The following is a 26264-nucleotide window of genomic DNA, read 5'->3' as shown; positions in this document are numbered from 1 at the left end:
ACTGGCCCAGTGTGCCTGGCAAGGCTGGCACCCTTTGGAGGACAGGTGCCCACTCAGCCCCACAGCCCAGCTGTGCCCACCTGTCCAGGCTGCAGCTGCCTCAGCTCCCCCAGCCATCCCACATCCCAGGAAAGGTCTCACTGAAGCTGTAATGCACAGCTATGAAACGTGAGGGACACCAGGACTGGACTTTGGAGCAGCCATGCAGTCAGGAAGGGCATTCAGGCCATGGGATGCTCTCACTGCCCTTTAGTGACATGAAGGACGCAGTGTAACGATGCCAAGGTCTCATGGGGCCCTGAAAGCACACAGAGGACTCCCTGGAGATGGAGCAGCCTGTTCCTTCCTGCTGCTCTGCCACGCTCAGCACTGCACCAGGTGCAAAGCTAGTGACAATTACAAACCTGCCTGGCTCCTGAAGAGCTCACAGGACCCCATCTGCACCCAGGGCTCTGGGCAGAGAAGCTGCCCCTGAGCTGGGACACCTGTGCCCCTGGGATGGTGGCACAGCACCGCAGAACGTGGCAGAACCCACCAGGTCTGCGCTTTCCCTGGGTCCCAGGGCATGACACATCTGCTGCCTCACACACTGACAGGTTATGCACAGATTTTCCCCTTTACTTGTTAGGGAAGCAGATTCGAGGGAAAATGGCAGCTCAGAAAAGCACTGGCACATATGAGGCAGAGTTCTTTTGCTTGTTTATGCTGTCAGAGAGGAGCATTAATGGCCTGTTTTCACACAATAGCAAAGGAGGGCCTTGAACCACATCCAGCTTGGAGGTTGTGACCAGTCCATAGATAACTGGGAAGAAAAGTCAGTGTTTTCCTGTCAGAACTGCCTATTTACATCTGAAAACTAGCAGAGACCTTGCCCTAAGGCTCGGACAAACAGCTCCTTTCACTGCCTGCTTCCCATGAGGCTTTCTCCTCCCTCTCCAAGAGGAAATTTCCAGTAACCAAGGGATAAAAATGAATGCAAGACTATGCTCCAGAGCCAGCTGTAAAACTCATACAGGAAGTGCTCCCCATCCCACAGCCCACCATGGCAGGCTGCCCCCGAAGCAGGTCACAGCCTTTGTGAGTGAGGGGAGAGGCAGCTCTGTCTGCACCCCTCCTGGTATGGGTCAGGCTTCGGGGGGGTGGATCAAGGTGCCCAGACCAGCAAGCACTCCCAGCACGATGGGCTAGGCAGGATTCCCCAAGAGGATCCCAAGTCCCTCAGGAGGTTGCAACACTAGGACAACGTGTGGTGCAGCAGTCCCTGGTTTCATGTGAGATTGCAGGAAACAAGGGATGGAAACAGAGAGAAATTTGGTAAGGGTGAACCTTCCTCCTTCACACATGCCACAATGCCACATCCTGGGAATAACTACTAGGACTCAGCTAAGTGGCAATCTCTAGGAAATTTTGGAGGAATGTCTTTCTGCCATATCCCATCCATCTCCCTCCTGGATTTTGCATAGAAGATTAGGATTTGAGCCACGTGGCTTTCCTGCAAAAATGCAGGAACTGTGTCTTCCATAGCTGACAGGCTTCTCCATATGTCCAGCTGCATGGGTCCCTGATGCTTTCAAGGAGTTGTGATTGCAGATGCTGCCACATGGGAGCAAGGCTTCACGTTTGTCACAGCAGGCCTGAGGGAAGGCAAGAAAAAATCTGGGTAATAAAATAACACTTGTGAGAACACGTGTGAGAGTCAAACAGTTGAAACATCCCTCCTATGCACTGACTCTTGCATGAAGATGTATTGACATTCACCTGCTGAAATTCTCCAGTTCCTGGGCTACACAATCCATGGGTCCATAGTCATAGGCAGCATCCCTGCTGCCTGCCCTATCTAGACAAACCTTCTCACTCCTCTTCTGGAAGGACATTTCATGCAAACACGAAACAACCAAACCTAGCACTTTTTCCAAGTCCTCCCAATTCCGTATACAGAGGGGACAAATGTGTTCCTGATGAGGAGAAAGTAGTTGATTCCCAAAGTACCTACAGGTCACACCCCAGAGCATGGCAGCAAAATCCCAGGGCTGCAATGGAAGAAAGAAGGTGGTGCATCCCATAATTTCACCATTTCTAGTACCCCTGAGCTCAGGTGAGCTGACCAACCTGTGCTACACATGTGCTTTCACTGCAGTGCAGACTCAGCCTGGTCTGCTGAGATGTGGGAGCCTATTTGCCCAGGAGACTTCACAAAATAGGAGATTAAGTGACTTACATTGTTTTAAAAACATGTTCCTGGATATCTTTAATAAAGCAAAGGTGACACCATGGGTAATTTCTTTAAAGGAGGGTATAAAAATGGGTGGCTGATAGCCAGTTCATTATATCAGAATCAGTTTTCATTAAGAAGGGGAAGCTTGTGTGCTTATTAATTGTTTCTCTAATTGCTTTCTCTCCCTGCTACCAGGACAGCCTGCTGTCTGCTTGTGCCTTGAGGCCCCAGGTCAGAGCCCTGCATAACTCATCCCTGATCTGCTAACATGGGTAACTATAAATAAACGGTGACACCTGAGAGCGCGGGAGGTGGAAAGGGACTGTGCTTCTCAACCTGAGATACTCAAACTAGTCAGCTTATCCAACAGAAGGTGACTGGTGACAATCTGTAGATATTAAAGTGAGAGGGACTATTTCTGGTAGCCAAGGGATCTGACCTGGCCAAGATAAAACAAAATTCTCTGGCTCTGAGCTGGATAAATTTGGACTAAAAAGAAGTTGCTGATTATTTAAAGTGAAGAAAATATCTGCATGTTCTCCACTAACGAGTATTTTAAAACCATGAGGAACTGCTCAGCTTCAAGAACTGCTTCAACTTACCCAAAAAAAAAAAAAAAAAGCCCAGCTTGTGACTAGGAAGGAGTCCCTTGGGAGACTGAAAGGCAATTGCAGGTGCTCCAAATGAGCACTGGCAATTCACGCTGGGAGATTTAACACCTCACAGTGACAATCATCCCTCTGATTTAACTCTCCTCCCTTCTGCCACCAGCTGCTGCTGCCAGCATGGAGGGGGCACACTTCCCTCTGGTTTTCACAGCATGGCACAGTCACTTAAACAGGGCCAAGTCTGGTTCAATTAATGCAGCTGTCACCACTGCAGGGGGCAGTGCTGGGGCTCCCACATCCCTCCCCTCGGCACCAGGGAAGCAGGAGGACCACTGAGAAGAAGATCCCTTGGTGTGCCCTACCAGGAGGCAGCAGCACTTGCCTGGGAGACCCTGTCCATGCAGAGGGTAAGAGCTGGGAGGGAGAGGATGCTGCAGAGAGACTTTGCTGCAGGAACACACAGACAGGAGTGAAAGATGGGGAGGAAGAGCCCTGTCTTCTCCTCTGTCCCTTCTGTAACCTTAATCACACATCTAAGCATTCAGCACCCTGCACTGCCTACAACATGATCCTCCATGACGTGGAAGTCTAAAGGTGGAGAAAGGGAAGTAGAGCCAGCATATAGAGCAATGAGGACCTTGAGGTGGTGATGTTACAGCCATCATTGGTCCACCTCCCTGTAAGCAGGAATGCCTGCACCTGTACAGGTATTCATGTTACACATAAGCACACATACACACCTACCTTTGCTAACAGCAGAGGCAGCCACAGAGCCCATATTTTCTAGGTTTTACTTCTATATCTGCAAAAAGTAAGTTTGCTTCTGTTTCTGATTCCCTGCAATTATCTTCAAATGCCTTCAAGAGAGCAGTTCTGTCTTCTCGGCCGAGTGAGTCTTTGAGGTCCAGCACCGCACTCAGATGTTCCTTCCTTTCCAAAAGGGTAAGAGGGCAGGTCAGCAAATGAGTCAAGGAAAAAAACCTTGCTTCCTATTACTCAGTTTTGCTGGATGCGACCAAAGACTGGAAGCTGCTGAGCTGCTTTCTGACACCTGCTGGCTACCTAAGAAGGAGGAGGCTGTATCACAAGGGTTGTCTGGGACGTGGCTGAGCTCACGGATCCTAAGCCCAGGGCACACAGCATCCCTGTGAAGCTGTGGAAACCTTCAACTCAGGTTATTCCGAGAAAAATACTTGTATCTATCATAATAGGTTTCAGATAACTCTGCATTTGACCATTTGGAAGCATTTTTGACATCTTTTCTCCCCTCAAATGGTACTAATTCTTGTTCATCTGGAAGGTTATAGCATTTTTGCTCTACAGAGCGTTGCTTCACTGAGCAGCACCATATTAGATATAAGGCAAATGTATCCAAGTCAAACAGTTTTAAACACACAGAAATCTGTTGTAATCAAGAACAGTGCATCCACTCACACCAGGATGACCTCCTCTGAGATCTGGGTCTTCTGAGTACTTCCTATGCCCACTTCCTATACTATATATATATATTATTTATGTATGTTTGTAAGAGAGTAAGAATCACTATCCTGTATCAGATATGCAGCTTTTTAGCTCAATAGCATCTTTAAAAGTAGTAAATGTTTAGGAAAAGAATACAGAAACCAGATGAAGCACAACAAGATCTCTCTGTCTTTTTTCTTTTCTTTGCTTCTGGCAGTCTACAATTCAGAGACTTCCCTTGCTGGGGGTTATATCATGACTATCATGTTGAATAGGCACTAAAATAATTATCTACCACAAATTGTCCGCTCCCCATTTGAAACTATTCACACTTTTGACCTTCACAGCATCCTATGACAGAGAGCTCTTCACTGCAATCATGTTAGGTTGGAAAAACACAATCACTTGCACAGCACATCAGAACAAAAGATAGATGTAATAAACCACAGACCTTGGAACAAATGCAGTTAGCTAAGACCTCACCTTCCTAGTAAAAGTTGTGTTTCATTTCTGTTTACAGCTTCCTGTAAGAAATGGAAGTGTATATTCTTGTTGAATGCACCTGGAATTTTGTGGAAACAGTTATACAAGGATTGGTAAAGTATTGAAGCCAAAAGCCAAGTGCTTGGAAGTTATGAAATGCCTGAATTAAGAATATTTTTGAAACCTACACTTGACACATATGTGCCTGTAAATTCTCCATTCAGGTAGCATTTTCCAACAGCATTTCTTTTTTGTTGACAGCCATTTCATCCATCATTCACCTTTACAGAAGTACATCTCAGCTCCACCAGTTCATATCTGGCAAAGTTATAAACTGTGTTAATCAGCATCTGCAAAGGGGCAGCACCGAGTACACTCAAAGGTGGCCATTGTGTCTGGCCCAGCACACTGCAAAAAGTATCACAGGACTAATACTGCTGTAGGTCTTCTGGTGTCAGCTAATCATGTCAAAGTGCAGCAGACAGACAAACAAAAGACATTACCTGAGCTCAGGAAATTCTTTGAGAATGGGCAGAAGAGCTATTTCCATCCCCTCCGCATCGGAAGCTTGAATAAGTTCTAAAATTGCTTTTATGGGATCCTTGAGGGGACCAGCTGCAGGACCCTGAGGAAAGAAGCAAAGGTGTGTTCAGGGCAAGGGCAACAGCACACAGGGTTAAGAGCCGGACTCATATCAGACTGGATATCTCTCTGTGTGAGTCAGGAATTTTGCTGGACTGTCTATGCATGTATAGAAACCTGGTTTGCGCCCAGGGTAGGAGAAGAGAAACTGGGGAGCAGTCATGGACTGCTTCCAGGGTGACTGGGCAACTACATTCAGCAGTGCAGAATCCCCTCCTGCATTTACTTTGGCGAAGGAAATGTGCCTCATTTTTCTCTAAATTGCCTGTCCTTTCAAGACCATTTCACCCTTTGGGGAGCGTTTTGCTTCCAGAGGTAAGCACAGCCCTCTGCTTGGCCTATGTGAAAACAAGCTCTGTTGGCCAAACATGTTGGCATTTCTGCTGCCCCAAAGCAAGCCCAGGGACAGAAAAGAGACTTCAGGGAGAGGATGAGGGAGCACAGATCCTCTAACAGAAAAAAAGGGAAGCAGGGCTGAAGAGTGTAAATAATATGACATGACTGGTAGATGCTGCATATGATCAGCTCCCTCTAATCTGGAGCACACAGGAGGAAAAAAAAGCCTCATCAAAAAACACACAGCATTTTCAGCAAAGCTGGAGAAGCAGAATGCAGATGAACTGCCAAGAGAGAGCTTCAGGTCTCGCTCACATTTTTCGTCAGTGCCATAATACAGTTAAATTGCTTCCCTGAATTATTGATGCCACCACATCAACAGAGACTCTGTGACAAAGCAAACCTGGAGAATGGGATGCCAAACTGGGGCAGGAGAAGCCCAGGTTCCCCTGATCTCCACGGGGCACTGGGAAGAGCAGGTCACATTCTCCATGCGACACCTCCGCACTGAACATAAATTAAAAATAATAGTAATATTTGAAGACAGCCTTCCCCCTCTTCCTCTGCACTGCAGACACACAGCATGCCTAGCTCGGCTCAGTGCACAAGCTGTACTCGGCTCCCGAGGCACCAGTACTGTACAGCTTCATACTTGGCAAGCTTACTATTACAAAATGCTAATTAATTTGAAGGCGTCAGATTTGGTTAAGCACTATACAGACAAGCAAGGTCAGAGGTAAACAGCCTACAGTCTAAAAGGAAAAAAAAAAAGAGGTGTCTTGTCAGCAGCGTTTAAGTGCCTTTGACATGTACTGCTCTTAGGAGAGAAGGAAGGTATTTCCTAATGTGTTTTGAGGATGGAGGGGGAAGGAAGAGCCTGAAGAGAGGTGATAGCAGGGCAGAGAGCAGGTGCAGCCTGTGCAGCAACTGCACAATAAATTCAGTCTGCAGTAGAGTACATATTTTGCATGCATAACTGTGTGCCTCATTTGACTGAGGATCAGGCTGTCCCCTGCAAATCGCTCATGCATTTCATTCCCAAGGTTTTCAGTGCTCCCACCTCAAGTAAGAAAGTGCACAGACTGGGCACACAGGGTAACCGGATGCAGACTTTCCACCCAAGCTAAATGTAGGGTCTTAATAGATAATTAGATTTCCTGTATTTCCTCTGCACTGTAAAACCAGCTTTCTGTGCATATTGCAGCCAAAGCTAGTGCTGAGCAGAGCATTACTGGTAAACTTCAGAGTTAAGATTAGAGAACCCTCCTGCTATTCCCCATGGCTTGATTGCTCAAAGCACTGACTCATTTGTGATTGATCACTACAGGGGAGGTGGGTCTTCAGCTAAAAGCACTGGCAGCTTCCAGCTTTCCACCATGAAACTAGTGCATTAATTGTAATAGCTCAGAGAGGTTTTTAGAGAAGCCTACAGACGATCATTTTGATTTCATTTTATTCGTTGGACAAAGTAAGAATTGCTGACAAATTACTTGCAGGGGACTCATCTGTGAGAAAATAGATTTTCAGTCCCTAGCACTTAAATTGACAAGCTGTGAGAATTACTCAGAATTTGTGAAATTATTAAAACCAGTATAGCCAAGGGGGCTTATAAGCTCTGTCACATCTGAGTCCTGTTACCAGACTGACTTTGCAACCAGTACCACTGTGCTGCTCAGCCCAGCCTCTTACAAAGCACTATGCCTAGGCACTCTCAGCCTGCACTTGCTAATGAGCCATGCCAGGGACATTGCACAGCAGTGATTCTCCAACTGGAGCAGCTGCAGGAGGGGATGCTGCTGCCATTGCAGTCCTTGTCCTTGGGTAATCAAGGGACCCATGTGACAGCCTGGTGGCATCCGCAGATGCCGTGTGTGGCACTGCCAATTACACCAGATTATGAATTGAGCAAAGAAGCTTTTTTAAGCTTCCGAAGTTGTTTCTGCAAATCAGACCTAGCACTTTGCCACAGGTTTACTTCAGAGGCGTGGCTCTGCTTTTACGCCTAATCTATCCCTTCTGTAATGCACCTTTACCTTTTAGTGCTGTGAGGTGTTAACCCTGCAGGAAGACTCATTCCTCCCCACAGCTGTCACCAACCACAACAGCATCAGCATGCTTTTGCCTGTGGGGAAACGCTGCAGCAGAGGGAAATGGCTCACACAGCCATCATCCCAGATCTGAGGGGCTGGGAAGGGCCTGCGGGGCGGGAGGAGGCTGGATGTATAACAGTGCACACCCCATGTCCAGGGAGGAGCAGCCGGGAAGGGCAATCCACGGGAGCAGGTGAAGATGTGGAGCAGCCAGTTTGGTTCATCACTCAAGAGGCTCAAGGAAAGTGCTGCCCCTCCATGCCACATACCCAAGGCTTGCTGGGGGGAGCTGACAGCTTTGGAGCTGTCTCACCAGCTCAGAGGAGCACGCCTCATTTTTATGTCAGTGGCAGGAGTGTGAAACTTGCCTCCTCCAGTCACACATTTCAAAACCATGAACTAACAGCTTCTGGCAGATCAGAAGTGCCGTCAGCACATCTGACTGTCATTTCTGTGAAGCTGGATACCCCTGCAGTAAAAACTCTTAAGCTTTTTTATTGCTTTCAGAGTCTTTTCTTCTGCTGGTACCATTCTTGATGACAAGAGAGCAAAACTGTAACCATATCAAAGACTTACTAAGCACTCTTTAAAGATGGCTTGCATCATCCTATGATCTTCTTCTATCTTGTTGACAACCTTCCTCCTCTGCACAGAAGATGGTTTCCTGGGAGTGGTCAGGAGAGCCTGCACATATTCTGTAATAACAATGGCATTGACAGCCTGGACGAGGGCCTGTTCCAGAGCAAAGACACACAGATTAACTTCCCTGGACTAAGCAAGAACCAGACCATACCTACAGGACTCTGAGCAGTGCAGACAGTGGATATAGTGTCCATGCAGATGGCTGTCTCATTTCTTTGCTTAGGTATCCCTTTAAAATGCTTGGTCTAACACGTGGGGTAGCTCCAAGCTGCATGGGGACGACATAAACACTGATGGTAAATGTGGAGCAAAAGCAGTGGAACCAGTTACCTCAGCCAGAGGTCACTCACGCTCCAGAGCTGCAGTGATACTTGGTATGGCTAACAAACACATCACCTGGCAACAGCTTGGACTACAGACAAAGCCAGATCCAGTCTCCCTGGAGCATCTACACTGGACACAGGGCCATACCCTTGGCTGAGCACAGAGAAGTCACTTGGTATCTCCCTCTGAGTCACCCTGAGAACTCCAGTGTGGAGGAACTCCTATGGGCTGAGGAACTCCAGTGTGGAGCCCCTCAAAGGGCTGAAGAGCATTTCTAAGGGGAGAGGGGCTGCTGCACAGAAGCCACACTTCATTAGCAATTGAAATGAGAGCAGTTTTAGACTGCAGTCCAAGGGTACAGGAAATCCCCAGCTCTGTCCAGAACAGACAAAGCAAGAGACAGAGAGCTCTGGCACAGTGTTTTGCCACCAAGCTGCTGCTTGCCCCAGCACTAATGTGACATAATGTCCAGTGACAGGCTCTGAACAACAGCAGAATAGCTCCTATTTTTTTATCTTCTATTAGCTTTTTCCACATTGCAAAATGCTAACTAAAATCACTGACAAAGAGACTGCAGACCTGAGAGCCCTCTGCTTTAGAGGGACATACGTGGCACAGGTAGCAGCAGCAAATCCAGCCTGAATACAAAAGAGGGTTCCCCAGGTACCAAACTCATTGCTGAAGAGACAGACTCAAAAGGCGTTGTAAGATTCCAGACAAATTATTTAGGCCACTGTAAAGGTGAAAAATCTTGGGCTCTTCGTGAGGTTTTTCTTTGTCAACCCTCTGTGTCCTTTAGGAATCTGGACATTTCACTCCTCTGTGTCCTCCCTCCATCAAAGGGACAAATATTCCTTACAAATAAGGTTGAAGCACATTAGAAGCTGAGAATTGCCAGTATAATGGTATTGTGGCAATGGTAGGATCAGAGATGGCCCAATGCTCCCCCTTTGTATTTAGGAGGTACATTCAGTTTCCACATTTCTTCACTTGCTGGTTTCTCTGCTGTGATAACAGAAAGGTCTCAGATGTCACTATCCAACTCTGTTGGATGGAGGAACTGGACTGAGACCACTAGATAATTAAAAGCCCTTCTGACATCAGACAAAACTGCAGTTTGGGTTAATGTTCAAATACTGCTCCATCCAGAGGTTCAAGGACTAGTTTTAGTGATTTCCTAAGTAACATCTCTTTCTCACTTTCTTACTTATTTCTTACCTCATACATATCTGTTTGTTTCTTCCCAAAGGCCAAAAAGCTTTGCTTTAAGGATTCCAGAATGTGGCCAAAACCACTGTCACACTTTTTGAAGTGATTCTTCAGTGTTCCCTGAGGAAAAGGCACAAACAGAGTCAAAGAGTGCACATGTAGAGACACCACACAGTCAGCAGACACAGATTATTGTGCGTTTGCTCTTTCTGATCTCGGAAACAGACTCCTCCACAAGCTGCAGCATCCTGTGCCTTTACTTCAAAGAAAAGCAAAACATAAAAGAAAGAAACAATTCAAACTCAGGAAGGATGTACTAAGTTCTTAAGTCCAAACCTGGAAGACTGAAAACCTGAGCCCTAGCTCTCCTGTTTCTTCCCAGGGTTGTCCAGGCTCCCTGTCAGAACCATCCCCAGTTCCCATCTCAGTGTGTGGGCCCATGGGACAAGCTGGCAATGAGCTCTGGAGACCAAAACTGCACAGTGTAGCCAGGGTTTCTTTCGTCATTTTCCTATTGCTGCCTCCAGCCTACTCGAGGGACCTTGTGTGATGAGCCTGAAGATGCTCAGGGGAGTTTCCCAGGGAAATGCACAACACCACACACTGGGGAGCCTGCAATTGTGTGTTCCCTAGACACAGAGCCCAGGATCGGAAGGGTGTCTGGGCTAATGGGTTGATACTGGCAAGTGTGAAGGGAAGGGAACTTATCTCAAGGGAGGGACATATTTCTGGTCAGTCTTCTCTGCCTCTTGACTACTCAGCACAGCCTTGGGCTCTGTGAGTTATCACTGCCCTGAGAAGATGCCTAGCTGCTGAGGATGAGCAGGTACTCGGTGAAATTCAGCCCTTGGGGTCTGGATTCCTAGAGGCACCATGGGGTGCCTACTTGTAGCACAACAGCAACACTACAAACAATGGAACTGGGATCCCAAAACTGGAAAAGTGAAGCTGTCCGTACACAGATTCTGACAAAGCAGAGAAGCACTTAGGACTGGAAGACCAAACTATGGTTTCACCCTTTCCAAAGCAGGACATGACACTGAAGTGCATATCTGCCCTACAGTCTGAAAATAGTCAGTGTTAAAACAGATCTCCCCTACCTTGACTTTAGAAGTGACTGTCTGCAGAAAACGCTCTGTAATGTCATCTTCCATCCTGTCTAGAAATCCATTTACCTTAAGATCCTGGCTAGTGCTGGCACTGCAAATGTATGTTAGCTTAAGCCAGACAGTCCTGTTAAAAAAAACAAAAAATATGAAAAGTATAGATCAGATCAAATCAGGCTATTCTCTCAGATCAAGACTCTTCCTACTGTAACCAATACAACTGCCTGGGTAAGTGAATGGACATAGGCTCAGGTCCAGGGCTAGCTCAGTGACCCACATTTGTGCACCCATCTTTTGGATGGCTCTCATTAAGACACTGCAACAAGGACAGGAAAGCTCAATGCACACAAATGCCACTTGTACTCATCACTAGTAAGATCAGATCAGTAAAAAATTCTAGTGTTTTCAAAAATGAGTAGGCATGAAGTGGCCTTGACAAACGGAGGCTGAATGAGCATTTGTGTACCTCAGACAACCTACAAATACAAGACAATTATCTCCCATCACAACAGTCTTCAAATCAGCAAATCCTGGTTAAAATTATCACCAGCTTGAAACCAGACATTTTACAATCTGGAAAAGTTCAGTGTACAACTTTGTTCTCAGGATTACTGTGAAGAATTACATAAAAGAGACTCATAAGTATGCAGTCTGGGATCCAGCATCAGCAACATGCAAATAAAACAAACAAAACAGCTACCAAGGCTCAACACAAGGCTCTGATGTCAAGTAATCACAGTGCATATGCTGGATTTTGGCATTTTGCTGACTCCAGAGATCCCCAAATAACTTTGCACAGGAAGAAGTGAAGCAACTTTGTTTTCTCCGTTGCTGCAAGTGCTTCTAAAATTAACTCATAGGTGCAAACAGCCTCCTCCACCCTTCTGTGCTTTATTGCTTCCCTCCTTCCTAGCAACCCCAGGGAGAGCCTGGCATGATCCATGGGGCTTCATTCAGCAGAGCACAGAAGCTTGTGTTTACCAAGTGCACTGGCACACACATCTCAGCACAATCTTCATGAGGCTTTCGTGCTGAAAAATGATCAGGCCAGTGAAAGGAACCACAGCACAACACAGACAGGGGTAGCCGGGATACTGTCTCCACATGTGACACAGCACTGCTGCCAGCCTCCTGCTCAGTGCCATGGGCACCAGGAAGGTGGAGATGGCGGATCACCAGCTACAGCCCCTGCACCTGCAGGACCTGGGAGCTGGCAAGCAGTAGCAGCACAGTGCTGCCACTGCAGCAGTCGTGGCCCTCTGGCCAAGGTCACAGCCCCCATCTGAGCCTCCCTCTCTCTGGGGCAGCCAGGGCAGCTCTGACAGGGTCTTGCTGGCAACAGCTGGTTCCCTCTGTGCTTCAGGGTTGGTGTGCACAGGGTCGAACGCCCAGATCCAGCTGGAAGCGAGGTTGGCCTCAGAGCAGATTCAGAAGGAGATCAGGCAGCAGAAAACTCATTTCACTCCCCAGGCTCTGGTTTCTAACCTGAGAAGGCAGCAGTTCTCTAGGATTCGTAAGCTGCTGCAGATTGGTGGGCAGCCATCAAGCTGGAGAAAGCTTCTTACTTCATCTTCATAGCTAAATTAAAACAGGAAGACATATCTTTAATCTGGCATGCTCCATAATGCATCTGACAGCAGCAGCCTGTCAGCAAACCAGAGAAATACTCTGTGATTGTTTGTCTTTTCAATGTACAGTTTCACTCTGTAAGGTGGGATCTACAGCATGACAAAGGCAATCTCTGCCCTGCTCAGCTGGTGAGGAAGGAGAGCACAGGAATGGCACAGGGAGAGCCCTCGAGTTGCCTGAATGCCCCTGGTACGGACCAAGAGGCAGGAGGTTCATTTTACGATTGTTGTTGCTGCAAAACCTGTTTCTGGGAAGCAACTCAGGCTTTGCCGATGGAGCTGTGGAACAAAGACTCAGCATGTATGAATAACCCACAAAGTCTTTTGACTGCTTTGTTGCAGCTTCTATCTCATGAGTGGCTCCTGGACAACCTTGTTTTATAGGAATTTCTTTCTCTCATCATGTGGAGTGCCAAGGATCTTAAATGAAACCTCTTTCTGAAACATTCACCTACAACCAGCATTTTCTGATGCAGGGTATGCATAGGGTGAGAGATGCCCAAGTACAAAAAGAAGATAAAGGGAGTCAGAAGAAGTGGTGAGAGGGCAGAAGATGAGAAAAAGACATTCATCCTCCTATGAAACCAGGACAAAGCAGAGCTCCTCATCGCCTCATGGAGCCAGCAAGAAGCACTGTGCCTGGGAAGAACAGCCAGGGAAGGAAGGGCCAAGCCTGGGCTCTGGCTACGTGGCTGCCCCTCTTCCTGGCTGTGTTTAAGGTCTAAGTCTCTCCGGAACATCCCCCAAGGCTTTAAACTGTCCTGGCAAGTCCAGATGCTCTTGGTCTCCTCAGCTTTAGCCCAACAGCAAATGCTGAGCACATGGAACAGCGGTGAAGCGCTGTCTATCCAGAAACAGTTTAACAGGAAACAGCCATCAAACTAAAGATCCAGGTGAATACAGCATCCCCAGTTGCTACATAAGGATTTCTTTCTTTTGAGCATTAAGAATGTTATCAAGGAGGGAAAGAAGCAGCCTTCTTACCTCTCCAGGAACCTCAGGCACTGCTCCAGGCACACAGCTTCCACCTTCTCACTCAGGCTCTCGCTGACACGCCTGGCAGCCTCTGTCTTCTCTGTTAGTATCTGTGGATTTCAATGTGTGAGAGGAGGGCAGGCCAAAGCCATTTGTTACCTATGCAGTGAACAGGAATACATCCCACTGCTCACCTGCTCCAAATCCCTCTGCCCTCTAGGCAGCAACTTCTGCTTAAGTTTTGAGAGCCCTTACAGCTACAGTGGAAATAAAAGTATTTTTCAGGAGCCAAATTTTAATGCCTGACCCTACATTTTTGCTACCACTGTTTTTGTTGTGGTCAGCAGGCTGGAGTCCAGGAGAAAGCCTGTCTCTGCAGATGTTCTCTGCTGTCAACATCCAGCCTGGCAGCTCAGCTCAAAGACCTGACATCTGCAGGAGCACCTGTGCTCCTACCTGACTCACCCTCACAGATAAATCTGGGGGCAGCTGCTAAAAAAGAGGTTAGGCAGCTGTAACTGTGTGCCCTGCACCTCTGCCAGGGTCTCTACCAGGGATGTCTGAAGAGGGCATCTATCACCTTCTCAGCCACCACTGCTCACACCTGACACAGCAGTGTGTGTTAAACTCTGTGGCGTTATGTCTTGCCCCTGACTCCAGCTGGGTGGCCCAGGTGTCTGCAGGAGGTGGGCTGTGCCAGACAGCTCAAAATTCACCCCATATCAGGCAGGCTTGAGCAGGTGGCAACTTAATGCTGCCCATTAGTTGCTCTGTGGAAACAAAAGCTTGCAAGGAAAGGAGAGCCAGATGGATAAAAGGAGACAGATGGCCTCATAGGCTGTGCTCTCCCAATGCTCGTCATCCAGAGACAAAGGGTGGCTCACATCATGAATGGGTTTTTCCACTGCTCACAACAGATGTAAAAGCTCACCCAGAGGGACAGGATAAAATATGCCACCCCAAAGTGTCAGGAAATCATGGCTGATGAGTTTCTATGACACCCTGTTCATTTTTTATCTGATCTTCAGTGTCAGCTTGTGAAAATTGAGGAGGCAGTAATTTCATAAGGGTTTCCTATTTATCCAGTCTTTTCCATCACCCACCCCAGAGCATTTGAACCTGTCAGTTTCGTACGCAACAGAGAAAACCACTCATGCTGAAGCATGGCCAGATGTTGCAGATATGAGGACCACAGGATTCAAACCAGGCTTTGTCCTAGTTCCTGTTAGAAACCTTTGCTCTGTGAGTCAGGACCAGGAAAATGAATCGTCTTGGTGGCTAAAAGTCACTCTAGAACAGATACATCACTGGGTACATCACTGCTCCACCACTCCAGTGGGCACAGGGCAAGGCGAGGAGCAAACAGTCCCTGCTGTGAGCTCTGCACTTGATTCCTGGGTTTGAGTTGGGCCAGAAAAGCTAGTTTTTGCAAGTTAAAGCTGTATCCTCATGAGGAAGGACAGCTGCAGTGCCTCCAATAGAGTGCCTGAGGCTGTCTGCCATCCCAAAGGACCATGGAGCTAATTTCCTCTTTCATGAACTGAAAGAGGACTGCCACTGGGGTGGTGGTAGTTGAGAAGAAAGATACAGTTGAGGCAGCCCGCATCCTGCCCCTGATCTCCAGCATCACTTGAGCCTACATGTGAGCTCCAGGATTTGTTTTAATCCTTCTGCAGGTCTTGATCCAAACACCCTCTGGCCGTGGTATGTGCTGCTCATAAATCAGCTGAATGTGTTTTTGCAATGCCCTTCGAGCGCTCACCTTTGCTGTGCTCTACAGCATCCCCTCTCACCACCCAACCCATGAGGGCAGCAGTCACAGCTGTACCCAGCACAGGAGCAGGGAGCCTGTCTGCATTTGCACTGCCAGATATGGGGCCCTGCCACAGCTTGGCAACCCTCACTGCTTTTGTAGAAGTGCTCTGCAGAACTCATAGAGAGCAGAGTGGTTAACATACACGATGACTTTACAGAACGTTGCATAAACATCCAGGTGCATAAATGAAAATGCAACTTCAGTTTGAATTAGCTAATCTCAGGCTCATTTTTATTTTAGTTAGGTTTTTTTCTTTGTCTATGCACAGGACAAAAACAGGTCTGGGAGCAAACAGGCACAGTCTAAGTATGGTAGCTAACTGGCAAGCTTCTAACACATTGAGCTTAGCCTGAGACATGTAAAACTGGGTCTTGCCAAATATCCACATATTTGTGTGCAAAAACAGGACTGCCCCTAAGTGTGAGACCTTTTAGGTTCCGCCCCGTTTACCTGAATGACTGCGGCATCTGTACAAGGGGGTTTCCCAATATCAAAGGCTTCTTTCAGGGCTTTCCCTACTTCCTTCTAAACATTAAAAGAAAAGAAAAAAGAACAGTTGAGATACAATGGCATTCATAATGAGTTAGGTTTCCCAGCCTCTCATTATGCTCTTGGGCTAGATGAATTTCTGCCTCTATTTTTTTGGCTGTCGCATTTAACCCAAAGCCTGGCTATTTTCCATCTGACCTAATAACATTGTTCTGTTTTGTTCTACATTGTTTGTTTGAGTTTAAATGATTTGCAGCTTCCTTTCATCCCAGTGTCAGCTTGGGTTATCTACAGTCTTCCCTAGTTAGCTTAGCTCAAATGAAGGCGCCCACACAGCAAAACAATGCTTAGACACACAGCTCCATGCTGCCAGCTACTGTAGCTGAGATTTTCCACCCTTCCCAGCTCCAATCGGCACCCACATAAACGAGCCAGCGCTAATTAAAAGCATTCCCTCGCTTGAGCCAGGGACTTGTGAGTGCAAAGAGGATTCGGGTTAGTGTTTAAAGCTACTGTCATGATGAGATGAGCCCCCTGAGGCTGCACAATGGGAAATTTCCCAAGACTTGGCTGGCTTACAGTAGTTTGAATGGGTTGTAAAAACAAAACTAACACTGCAGAGAAAGGGCTTGTTGCTTAAAACACGATCTGACCTTTATAGAAGCTTTAAACTCAAAAGCCTGGCTCATTTATTTATTATTTCATTCCTGCATCTTTCTCCAAAGAATGTAAAGTCTGATCTGCCATTTTTTTTCTTTGTTCTTTTCTGGCTGATGAATTAGGAAATTTGTGGCTGTCAATTGAAGAATTTCATCAAAAGTATATTTAAAACAACTGCTCTTCCATACTCACTGAAAAGTGTTAATCAAAGGCAAATAAGCAGTTGTAAACAACCAGAGAAAAATTATTTTCCTCCAGAGTGTCATCACCTGACTGTGAGCAATTGTGTGAACACGATGTGCTGAGATAACACATCCCAGCCGAGCTGCACAAACACTTCCAGCCTGCCCCAGTTGCACACTAAAATGAGCCAGCTTAAGCCAACATGAAGGTCTTGCTCCCCAATGGGACAAAGTATGGTTTAGTGAGTAGCTGCAAGGCAATAACTTGTTGAGCCATGGTACTTAGTTGCTTTGGGTCAGATGATGTGTCTGAATTAACACGAGCTTGTTGTTTGTAGCTCTGCGCTGATACCAGCACCTCAGGCACCAAGGCTCTGAGCTGGAGAGAGGACTAGAATTTCTACTGTAACAAACAGGCCCAGTTTCCTTCTTGTTCCCCCCTGTCTGGCCAAGATATGGCACCCCATGTTGCAAAGCCTCAGATCCATGGATGGTCAGTCCATCTGTGCTGACTGCCCAGCCAATTACTTCCTTTCAGAAAATGCAGGCAGCTGAGCTATAGCTTGGGTCCCTCTTCTCTCTGGTTGCTGTTTTAAAACATGCAAGAACTTAACATCCTTGAGACCCCTACGTTGCTACCAAGTGTGGTCAAAATTGTCTAAGATGGGTGTGAGTGCACTGCTGACACATTGGCAGGAAAGTGGGCAGAATGACTGCACAACCTTATTCGTTTGGGCAGCAGAAGGTCCTCAGCCCAAATTCTCCAAAGCACATGAACTACTCACTCCTCTTTTTGTCTGTTTGAAAAGATAGAGGTGTTAGGGGGGGAAAGACACAGACCCGAGTGATCCTTTGCAGGTTAGTGTAAACCCTTCTCATTTTTCACCTCTCAGTATCAGAATGAACACTGGCATCATGCTGGAAGGTCTGCCTTGCACTCATGTCAGATTCCCCAGTACAGGGGCAGGGTGACAGACTGACCACCCAGTCGATGGCACCATCACTTTCAGTTCACCAACCCTGCAGTCTCATGTCTAAAGCTCCCTTGGCCCTAGACACGTCCAGGCTGAGGGAATGCCACTTGCATGCAGAGCTGACCAAGTTCCCCACAAAGGTGTTTGCAAGTAGTTTTGAACCCCACATGACACCTGATGTGGGTCTTCAGATGTGGTCACAGTTCTCGCTGCTCGTTTCTGTTTAAAGTGCTTTTAGTATGCAGAGATATCAGGCTGGCACTCCCTGTGATAAACCAGGTATTTATAGGCAAAGTAGGCCATGGCTTATTCTGGTCAGGCTCTTCTAATTTAGAAAAATTTAGTCATCCATTGAAGTGGCAAAACACACACCATGTGATTTAGTCAGAATTATACACGACAATTGTTCAAACATAACTGACAGGAATTTTGCTCAATAGCAGCTTCCTCTATGTTTGGAATAATGAAGGGCTGAAGTATCCTGGAACCAGAAACAGAGGGATAAAGCAGGTTTTATAAGCTATGCCATTGAGCTGAGTGAAGTGACATCCATAATTTTTCCATATGGAATCAGCTTATGTCCACTTAAGCTCATTAGCTTGAATCTGGAGCTGGTCCCAAGCTGGCTAGGTTTGAAACGAGCCAGGGTAGTGCTGTGCTACACTCCCCAGGACTTCCAGCTCTGCTCTCAATGTATAGTGCAGCACTGTGTAGAGCTGCAATGCTTCCAGATCCAAGGTGGCATGAAAAAATACAGTCAACTCAGGGTAGCATGGCACAAGTGCTCATAACCACTGCCAGGTTGAGGTGAACCTGCTCAGCACTTCCTGCATCACAAAAGCAGAAAGCCCACGGTTAAGCAAAAGCTTTCTCCAGCTACTATGTTAGAGGGAAGTTATAAAAAAACCCAACAGTTAAATTCTCCATCACTGTTAGTCAGCATCTTTGAGGGCTTGTCAATGACCCAGAGACGTGCCCTAAAATAACTTCAGTGGCATTACCCTGAGTAAAGTAATTTCCTTCATTGAAACAAGTGCTAAAAAAAGACCTTAAGAACATGTGGTCTTCCCCAGGGTAACAATGAGAAACAGCCCATAAAGATACCTAATGTTAAACTCTGAAACCAGTACACTTTAAGCATATTGTCAACAGCTGGCACTTCTACTCCCATGTTTGTGACTACCTTTGTGTTCTCCCTCAGGGAATGAGGGAGAGAGAGGGAATGAGATTTTCCTTGAGGAAAATCTCTGCAATTTAGAGTACTTTCCCTGGGATGATTCAGCAGTTTGCCATAGAATTTCCTCTCCTCTCCTCCCTAGGGGCTGGTGGAAATGGAAAGCCAGAGAGATGAGTGTGGTAACTCCTGCTGCTGCATTTCAGCTTTAGCTGAATATGAAAGGCCCCGCTGAGTTTTGCAAACAACATCATTTCCTCTGGAAGTCCCCTTTGCTACAACACATCTTCCCTGCTTCATTTATATTCCACATGTCTCAACAGAATTCTTCAAAGGGGGAGCTTTACTGAGAAAAGAAAGAGGCGCTGCAGCCCTAGGGTTGGGGTCACCTGTGGGATCACATGGCAGGATGCCCTCCTCCGACCTTACAGGAGGGCTACTGGCTGTGCACCAGCTGCCATTTCCTTGTGCTGAACTCTGGAAATAGTCTTTGCTATAACCTCAGCAGTGTCAATCCAGCAGGCTGGAGAGGGCTGTGAGGGGTCCACATACAGGCAAACCCAGCAGCCTCAATATCCTACACAGCTGTAAAAACACCCAACCATCGCACACAATGGGCTCAGTAATAGAAGATTAACAGCACCTTGAAATGGCTCTCAATAAGGAAGTGGGTTTCACCCATGGGCTTCCTTTCCTCCAGATTCATGGGCTTCTAAGCAGAGCAGATTGCAGCTCTATGGAGGTGCAGCAATGGGTTAAGAGAGATTTGCAAATGTCCCGACCTTTTCCCTGCTAAGGAACAAGTACATGGTTGCATCCCTTTGGCAGCAGACAATCGTGGATCTTCACATCTGCAATGAAACTTGGTCAAGACCTTGGGGCTTACTCACAGCTAAGCAGAGCTGGCTCAGCTTGCAAGGGAGCAGCTAATTTAATAAGGGCAATTAAAACCACAGGAATAGAACAGGCAGACTGGGGTAAAACCCTTGAGTTCTTACCCGTGTGACTGCAAGTAACTTTTCCTCAGTCTTCAAAATAATCCACACGAGATACTGTCCATCAAGGGAAAGGTTGTGCTGGGGGATCTGGCTGGGTCTCAGACATGCCTTGCTGCCACTGCATACAGAAACAAGAGCTCAGCCAGAGGGGCAGCTTCCCATGGCCCACAGCCCATTGCCTGCCTGGCAACTCCTGCTTGGCACCACAGTCTCATAGTAAGAAAACAGGGTGCCCTGCAAGAACCCAGTTGTATTTGCCATGTTTGGGCAGTCACAGCATGTAGATGATCTTTATCATGTCCTTTCGCCAGCTATTCTTCTATGCTGTTTCTTTTCCTTCTTCCCATATTTGCTGCCCAAATTACACTTTTTTTTGTTGTTTCCTTCTCCCTTTCCCTCATTGCTGCTGCTGAATTCCTTTCCAGGCTTAGGTAGAGTCACCCAAGCACACTTGCACAAATGCACAATTTTACAAGTGTCATATATTCTGTCTAAGTGGAATAAAAAGCAGCTATATACCAGGACAACTGCATTTATGCATGAGCTTTCACTGAGGTTATAACAGTATTCAGAGAGTAAAATTCAAATAGTTAAGGCTGGCATCTGTGCTCTTCTCATTTCCACTTTCTTCACTACCTCATGACTAATACAGTCATGTGCTGCTCTTGCTTGGTTGGTTTGTTTTTTTGAAGGAATTCAGCATTTACATAATACATTTTTCCTATATTTGACTTTTCTTTATATGTTATATGTTTGTATTTTCTTTATATATTTAAATTACGTAATTTTTCACCTCCAATTTCATGTAAGTTTTCAATACTTTTATCAATACATTACTCTAAAGCTTTACCATTTCAAAAGTGTCAGTCAAAGGGATGCATCCTAACCCCTTCTCCCATGTGTCTGACTATGGTCAATGTGTACCCACACACTGTTTCCCTCCTTTGGGAGCTGGGTGTGGGAAGAGCCCACCTGATGAACTGCTGATGAGCTAATCAAGGGTTTATAAGTGTAATTAATACAAGGATCAGAGAAGCTGTAGGCTTGGATGGAAGCAATCAAATAACCCCAAAGGGCTGAAAACTATTAGGGCATGAGTAGATTGGAATTGTCAAGTAGCAACGAAACCATGGACACAGAGAATCAAACACCACCTCTACCACACAAAAAGAAATCACAAGAAAGCTTCAGGCTTTGATGGCACCCACAGGCTTTGAATTCACGTTGGGCCAAAAGGTCCCAGATGTGCTGCTCTTCAGATCACAGGGAAAACCACATCTGTTTTCCCAAAGTTGGGCAGAAATTTAATGATCTGCTATATGCTTTTCCTGTGATATGAACACTAATGCAGGAAGCATAGAAACAACTGAGCAAACTACAAGCCAGATAAAGCAGCATAAGAACCAAGGACACGACAAGAGAAGCCCAGAGAGCACCTTGCTGACAGAAAGGCTGGAGTAATTGAAGTATTATGGACCTTGCTAAAAAAGGCTTAATGCGAGGAAAGAAATTGTTCACTAAAGCAGAAAACTGTGCAGGTCTAACAGGAGTCCAGTGGAGAAATACCTGCCTGCCTCAGGTAAGCCCCTGAGCCTGCTACTAAGGATTTAGAAAAAGGCAGTACTGCAACGAAAAAAGGCTCTGATTCTGAGAGCACAGAAGATAAAAGAGGCAGTGGGCAAGCCTAAACTCAGCAAGAGCCCTGAGCATCGCTGTGCTATCAGGAAGCGGAGATTGTGCTCAGAACTGAAAAATAGAGACATAAAAAAAATGTAGAGAAAAAGTCCTTCAGACGTACCTTTTGTATATTTTAAGGCCCCATTCATAAATTAAAAGACATTGGCTGAAGCTGAAATGGTTACTGTCAGTAAGTGTGGAAAGGTGAGAACACAAAGAGGTACGACAGCAGCGGGCATAGGTGACAAGCAGTCCTGCTTCCTTGAAGATGTCACTTCTGTGTTCCAGGCTGGGGAGAAATGTCGTTTCTAGATGACTCAGATGCTGTTTTAGTGCAGTATCATCTGTGTTAGCAGGGGAACCAAACAGGGGAATCTGGGCTGTCACGTACTGTATCAGCTTTTCCTCCAGATCTTTCCTCCAGAAGTTTGGACTCCAGGTGGAAACAGAATCCATTCCTTGGCTGTTGCCAAGCCAGTCTGCTTCCTTCTGCTTCTCCCACTTCAGTGACTCCCCCACTGACTGCAATGGCTCCAGGAACATCCTACCACTTCCACTGAGCACTTCTTCCACCACAGTCCACATTCGTTCAGCCAGCAGCGCATAAAGTGATTCAGATTTTCGCACACCATCATTTCCAGAATGCTTCAGATTATAAATATGATCACAAGCTTCCAAAAATTTTCCTTGCTCAATGCATATGCAGATGGTTTCCTCTGCAACAGAGAAAGAACACAATTTGCTGTTTCTTCGCTCGTCTATAGGACTCATCGCTTTAATATCCAAGTTATGAAGTATGTAGTTTATACATATGTATTTAAGATAAGCTCACTTAAGGTCTAGCACTAGTACCTCTCAGTTTCCTCAAGACAAGCACTTTTTTCCCTCTTTCTCTCTTTCATCCCTTCTCCTCCAGGCTAACCAAGCCTGCAGACTAATCTGCAGTTTTCTGGTCATCATCCCAGAGACCTCTTCATGTGGGCTATGCAGGTTCATTAATGGCAATCTTTCCTTAAGGAATGCACCTTCTGTCCAAAAGAAAAGCATTAAAGAAAGGACATCTTCTGAACAAGTCAACAGCTGAAAGTCAAGCCTAGAAGGAATCCTCTGTTTCCTCTACAGAAAACCTTGGCAGGACCAAAGCGCTGCAAGCTCCCTTGGAAGGTCCCTCTCACCTGCTCAAGCCTGACATAGCTACACAGAAGGTGTCACTCCTGCCAGCAAGCTCTTGCCTTAGGCTGAGACTGCTCAGTGCAGTCCAGGGCCCTCTCTTTATCAGGGTATTTTAACTAGGCCAAATGATTAGGCGTGTTATTTTGCCCAAAAGTGAAACTTAGAAGGGGATTCCCATAACAGCCCATGACCTCCACATCTGCAAGAAGCTGTGGTGACAGAGCCACTGCCCTAATCACCAGACACCCCATCAAGGCATTATGAAATCTTTGAAGTTCAGAAGCTGGAAGGAGAAGTTTTTCACTATTGCTTGTTTTTAAAATGTCTTACCCATCACATCTAGCCCACCAACAAGGGTTAGATGTAATCTCACAACAGCTGCACAGAGCTGCAGGTTTTTTACTGTGCATTTTACAGATGACAAAATTGAGCAACAAAGAGTTGAAAATATTTGTCCAAAGGTACCTGGAGCAGAGTTCAGAGGAAAAATCAAACTCGATGAGATTCAGGGAACTTTAAACAAAGCCAGAAGTAGTGGGACTCTGAAATAATTCAGGATACAGCTTTGGGTGTAGAGTGAAGAATGAAAAAGTATGAGCTTCCATTATCTTCCACCTGAATCCTAACTTTCCTCTATGAAAAAAATCTCATATATGTAGTAAGAATTAAACCAAACAGGATTAAAGGGAGGAACATGAAAGGAACTGGAGAAGGGTTGATGCAAGGATCTTCAACAAAGCAATGCCCAAGCTGTTCAGGAGCGGTCTACAAGCTGCACTGGGCCTACCTTGATACATGCAACACATAGGAAATGCTTAATTGGCACAACTAGCCCATGTACAACCCATCTGCCCCTCCCATCTGTGGAAGAACAGCACAGTCACACCAACAGGGTGTCACTCACACATACATCATCTTTCTCACAAGACATATCAGGAGTCTTTGCAGGGATAAAAATGAGAACAATAAAGAGAAACACTTGTGAGGCAAAGTGAAATACACAGCTCTCCAGAGGAGCAAGAGTACAGTTCAGAAAGGATGAGAATTCAGGAGAAGGACGGGAAGGAGGAGAGTGTAAAGCTGATGAAAACAAGAGCTTGCAGGGCTGAGTGAGGCAGACAAGATCCAGGCCTGGACCCAAAGATAACTTCAAGGTTACCTGCAGGTGTCCCTCTCTCTGCTCCCTTCCTACTGGTTGGTATCTTTAGCAAACTCCCTGCCACATCCTCACCGCCAGCCTTCTTCATTGTCTCCTTCCCACCAACCACAGTCTTTAGCAATTTGCCTGCCAAGGTTTTCAGTGTCCCTTTCCTCTTTGCCTCCTGCTTCTTTCTCTCCTCATATGTGGCCTTGGGCAGTATTCTTGCATTTTCCTCAGCTGTTTTCTCCCCCTTGTTGCCTCTTCCCGCCACGGCTGCCCAGGAATGCTTTGTCTTCCTCATGATCCAAGCAGATTCAGAGGCTTTCTGTCCAAATGGGAATACTGTCAGAAGAAAGCATTAGAAACACTTCTATGCAAGGTGATCTTAGCATCCGTCTCCCAGAAAAGTTCTCTCTTCTTCCGATTTATTTTTTTCCTGTGCAGCTACAGGCTTCAGCTGTCTTTGAAGAAGTCTAACCTGGTTCCTGTCCGTGCCAAGTGAGGACATTTTTATAGGCTGCCAGCCCTCTTATGTAATCCCTCTCTCTTCTAGGAAAATAATGCCAAAAACCTCATACATAATCTAACCACAAGCACTAGGGGAAAGCCAGTGGAATTTTTGGAATTTTCTAAATGACTAAAACATCCCTGCGCTGCCAGTTATTTCGATGACAATCCTATCAGTGTAAGGGAGTTGATTATTAATAGTTTCTATGAAGAACACATCCTTTTCCACCCACCCCACGTGCCCAGGCTGCACCTGAGCTTTTCTTTGGCAGAGAGATCACTTCTGGGTTTGAAGCCAATTTTTTCCCCACCTCCCAGCAAGCCTCATGGTAGCCAACAGGGATGTAAAGCCCCAGAGAAAGGGGATTGGTTTCCATGTTTTAACAGCACTATTCAGAGGAGACAAGAGTGATCTCAGCCTCCTGGAATGTGCAATATTCCAGCAACAATTATATATTGTTTTATATTTTTATACACACACAGATATAAATGGCATAACCTTGCAGCAATCCACCATAAATGTGTGTGTGTCCATACGTGAAATGCACACATATAGGTCTGTTCACCAGCCAATGCCCAGAGTGAAGAAAAAGGAGATGTATGTCTGCTTGGCTGCTAAAATGTCTGACCATAAACCTCAGGACAAATTCCTACACAGAAAGTATGCTTGAACTCCAGGAACTCGTGTTTAAAATAGATTTTTTTAAAGTCTCTGCACTGCTGTGAGAAAGGCAGTGCACTCGGAGGGAAGCTGAAATGCTGTCCTTACCACTCTCCCCTTGCTAGAGAGTTACAAACTGGGTTTAATTCTCCATTCCATTATTACAAAAATTAAATTGAGAACTTGAGGATTTTCATCAGCTGAGGACAGTTTGTATTAGTCATTACAAGCTGTATTTATTCAAAACTATATAATATGCAAAAATTATTTTCAGGGTATGAATTTAAGGAGTAATTTTTCCACACAGCATCTAGATTATTCCAAATATGTGATATCATATTTCTGGGTTTAACGCCTGCAGTTTCTTCCAAGATTTTCTAAATTTTCATGACAGTAAAATTCCACTGGTTTCCTACTTGGAAACCAAGTAAATGTTATGTTGTTCTTGCTCTTTTACTCTGTGCTTAATTCCATCAGCATGTTATCACAGAGCCATTTGATTCATTAGTAACAATAGGGAGGAGGAAATAAATACATTTCATTTGGAAGAGCAAACAGAAATTCCAGCAGTGGTCATACATTTGAGCTGTTGCCAGTAGGAAATACTGAGGTTGCAAAACTCAGTGTTTTCCCAGGTTGTGAAAAAAGTTAAAAATTGAGAGACTTTACACACATTCCATTTTGACCTTAATTTTTAATCGGCTGAAGTTAAAAAGTTTTGTTTAGAATGTTATAGCTGCACAGTGTATGAATACAAGATGGAGTGAGGGGGTCAGTACTGCAGAGATGTATTCCAGTCATGTTGAAACCCTTCAGCAATATTTTCCCATGAAAACTCCAACACAATGTGTTTATGTTTCACTTCATCAGCATTTTTCCAACAAGCCTGACTCTAACAGAAAACATTTCCCTAGACTTCTCTGTAGAAGGAAACTGGATGTCAAAGTGCCAGCCCTGAAGGCAATATTCTCTGCAGTATATAGATTTTGAACACACAACAGCTGCAGATCGCGCCCTAAACTGTGGCAACATGATGTGTGGGAATTGCTGTGTTTTCCCAGAAAGCTTCTTTCAAGGGAATACAATATGAGCC

At 45.9% G+C, this 26264-nt stretch overlaps 1 protein-coding gene across 1 annotated transcript; it reads right to left on the bottom strand.

Annotated features, from left to right (window-relative positions):
• Positions 1–529: 529 nt before the first annotated feature.
• LOC113995451 (exocyst complex component 3-like protein) lies at positions 530–24304 on the bottom strand. The gene is made up of 12 exons (XM_027735565.2): positions 24022–24304; positions 21811–22405; positions 20013–20130; positions 15986–16060; positions 13729–13829; positions 12602–12694; positions 11111–11243; positions 10020–10130; positions 8412–8567; positions 5271–5392; positions 3568–3753; positions 530–1634 (listed from the first exon to the last, which is right to left on the bottom strand). The coding sequence occupies exons 1-11, from the start codon at positions 24302–24304 to the stop codon at positions 3573–3575; spliced, it is 1968 nt and encodes a 655-aa protein (XP_027591366.2). The 3' UTR covers positions 530–1634; positions 3568–3572.
• Positions 24305–26264: the final 1960 nt, after the last annotated feature.

The sequence above is a fragment of the Pipra filicauda genome, unplaced genomic scaffold, assembly GCF_003945595.2.
Source record: "Pipra filicauda isolate LSUMZ 115617 unplaced genomic scaffold, ASM394559v2 scaffold212_size3012638_pilon, whole genome shotgun sequence".
In the NCBI taxonomy this organism is placed as follows: domain Eukaryota; kingdom Metazoa; phylum Chordata; class Aves; order Passeriformes; family Pipridae; genus Pipra; species Pipra filicauda.
Note: the sequence above shows the minus strand (reverse complement) of the source record. Positions and strands in the feature narration are given on the sequence as shown.

What these genes read in the sequence shown, in the direction of transcription:
- LOC113995451 (XM_027735565.2), bottom strand. Translation starts at nt 24,304, where the DNA reads ATGAGGAAGACAAAGCATTCCTGGGCAGCCGTGGCGGGAAGAGGCAAC. An exon ending in CAGATGCCGCAGTCATTCAG is followed by an intron (nt 13,830 to 15,985) that starts GTAAACGGGGCG and finishes TGAAATCCACAG; the next exon opens with ATACTAACAGAGAAGACAGA. An exon ending in CCATCTTTAAAGAGTGCTTA is followed by an intron (nt 5,393 to 8,411) that starts GTAAGTCTTTGA and finishes TTCTTTCCTCAG; the next exon opens with GGTCCTGCAGCTGGTCCCCT.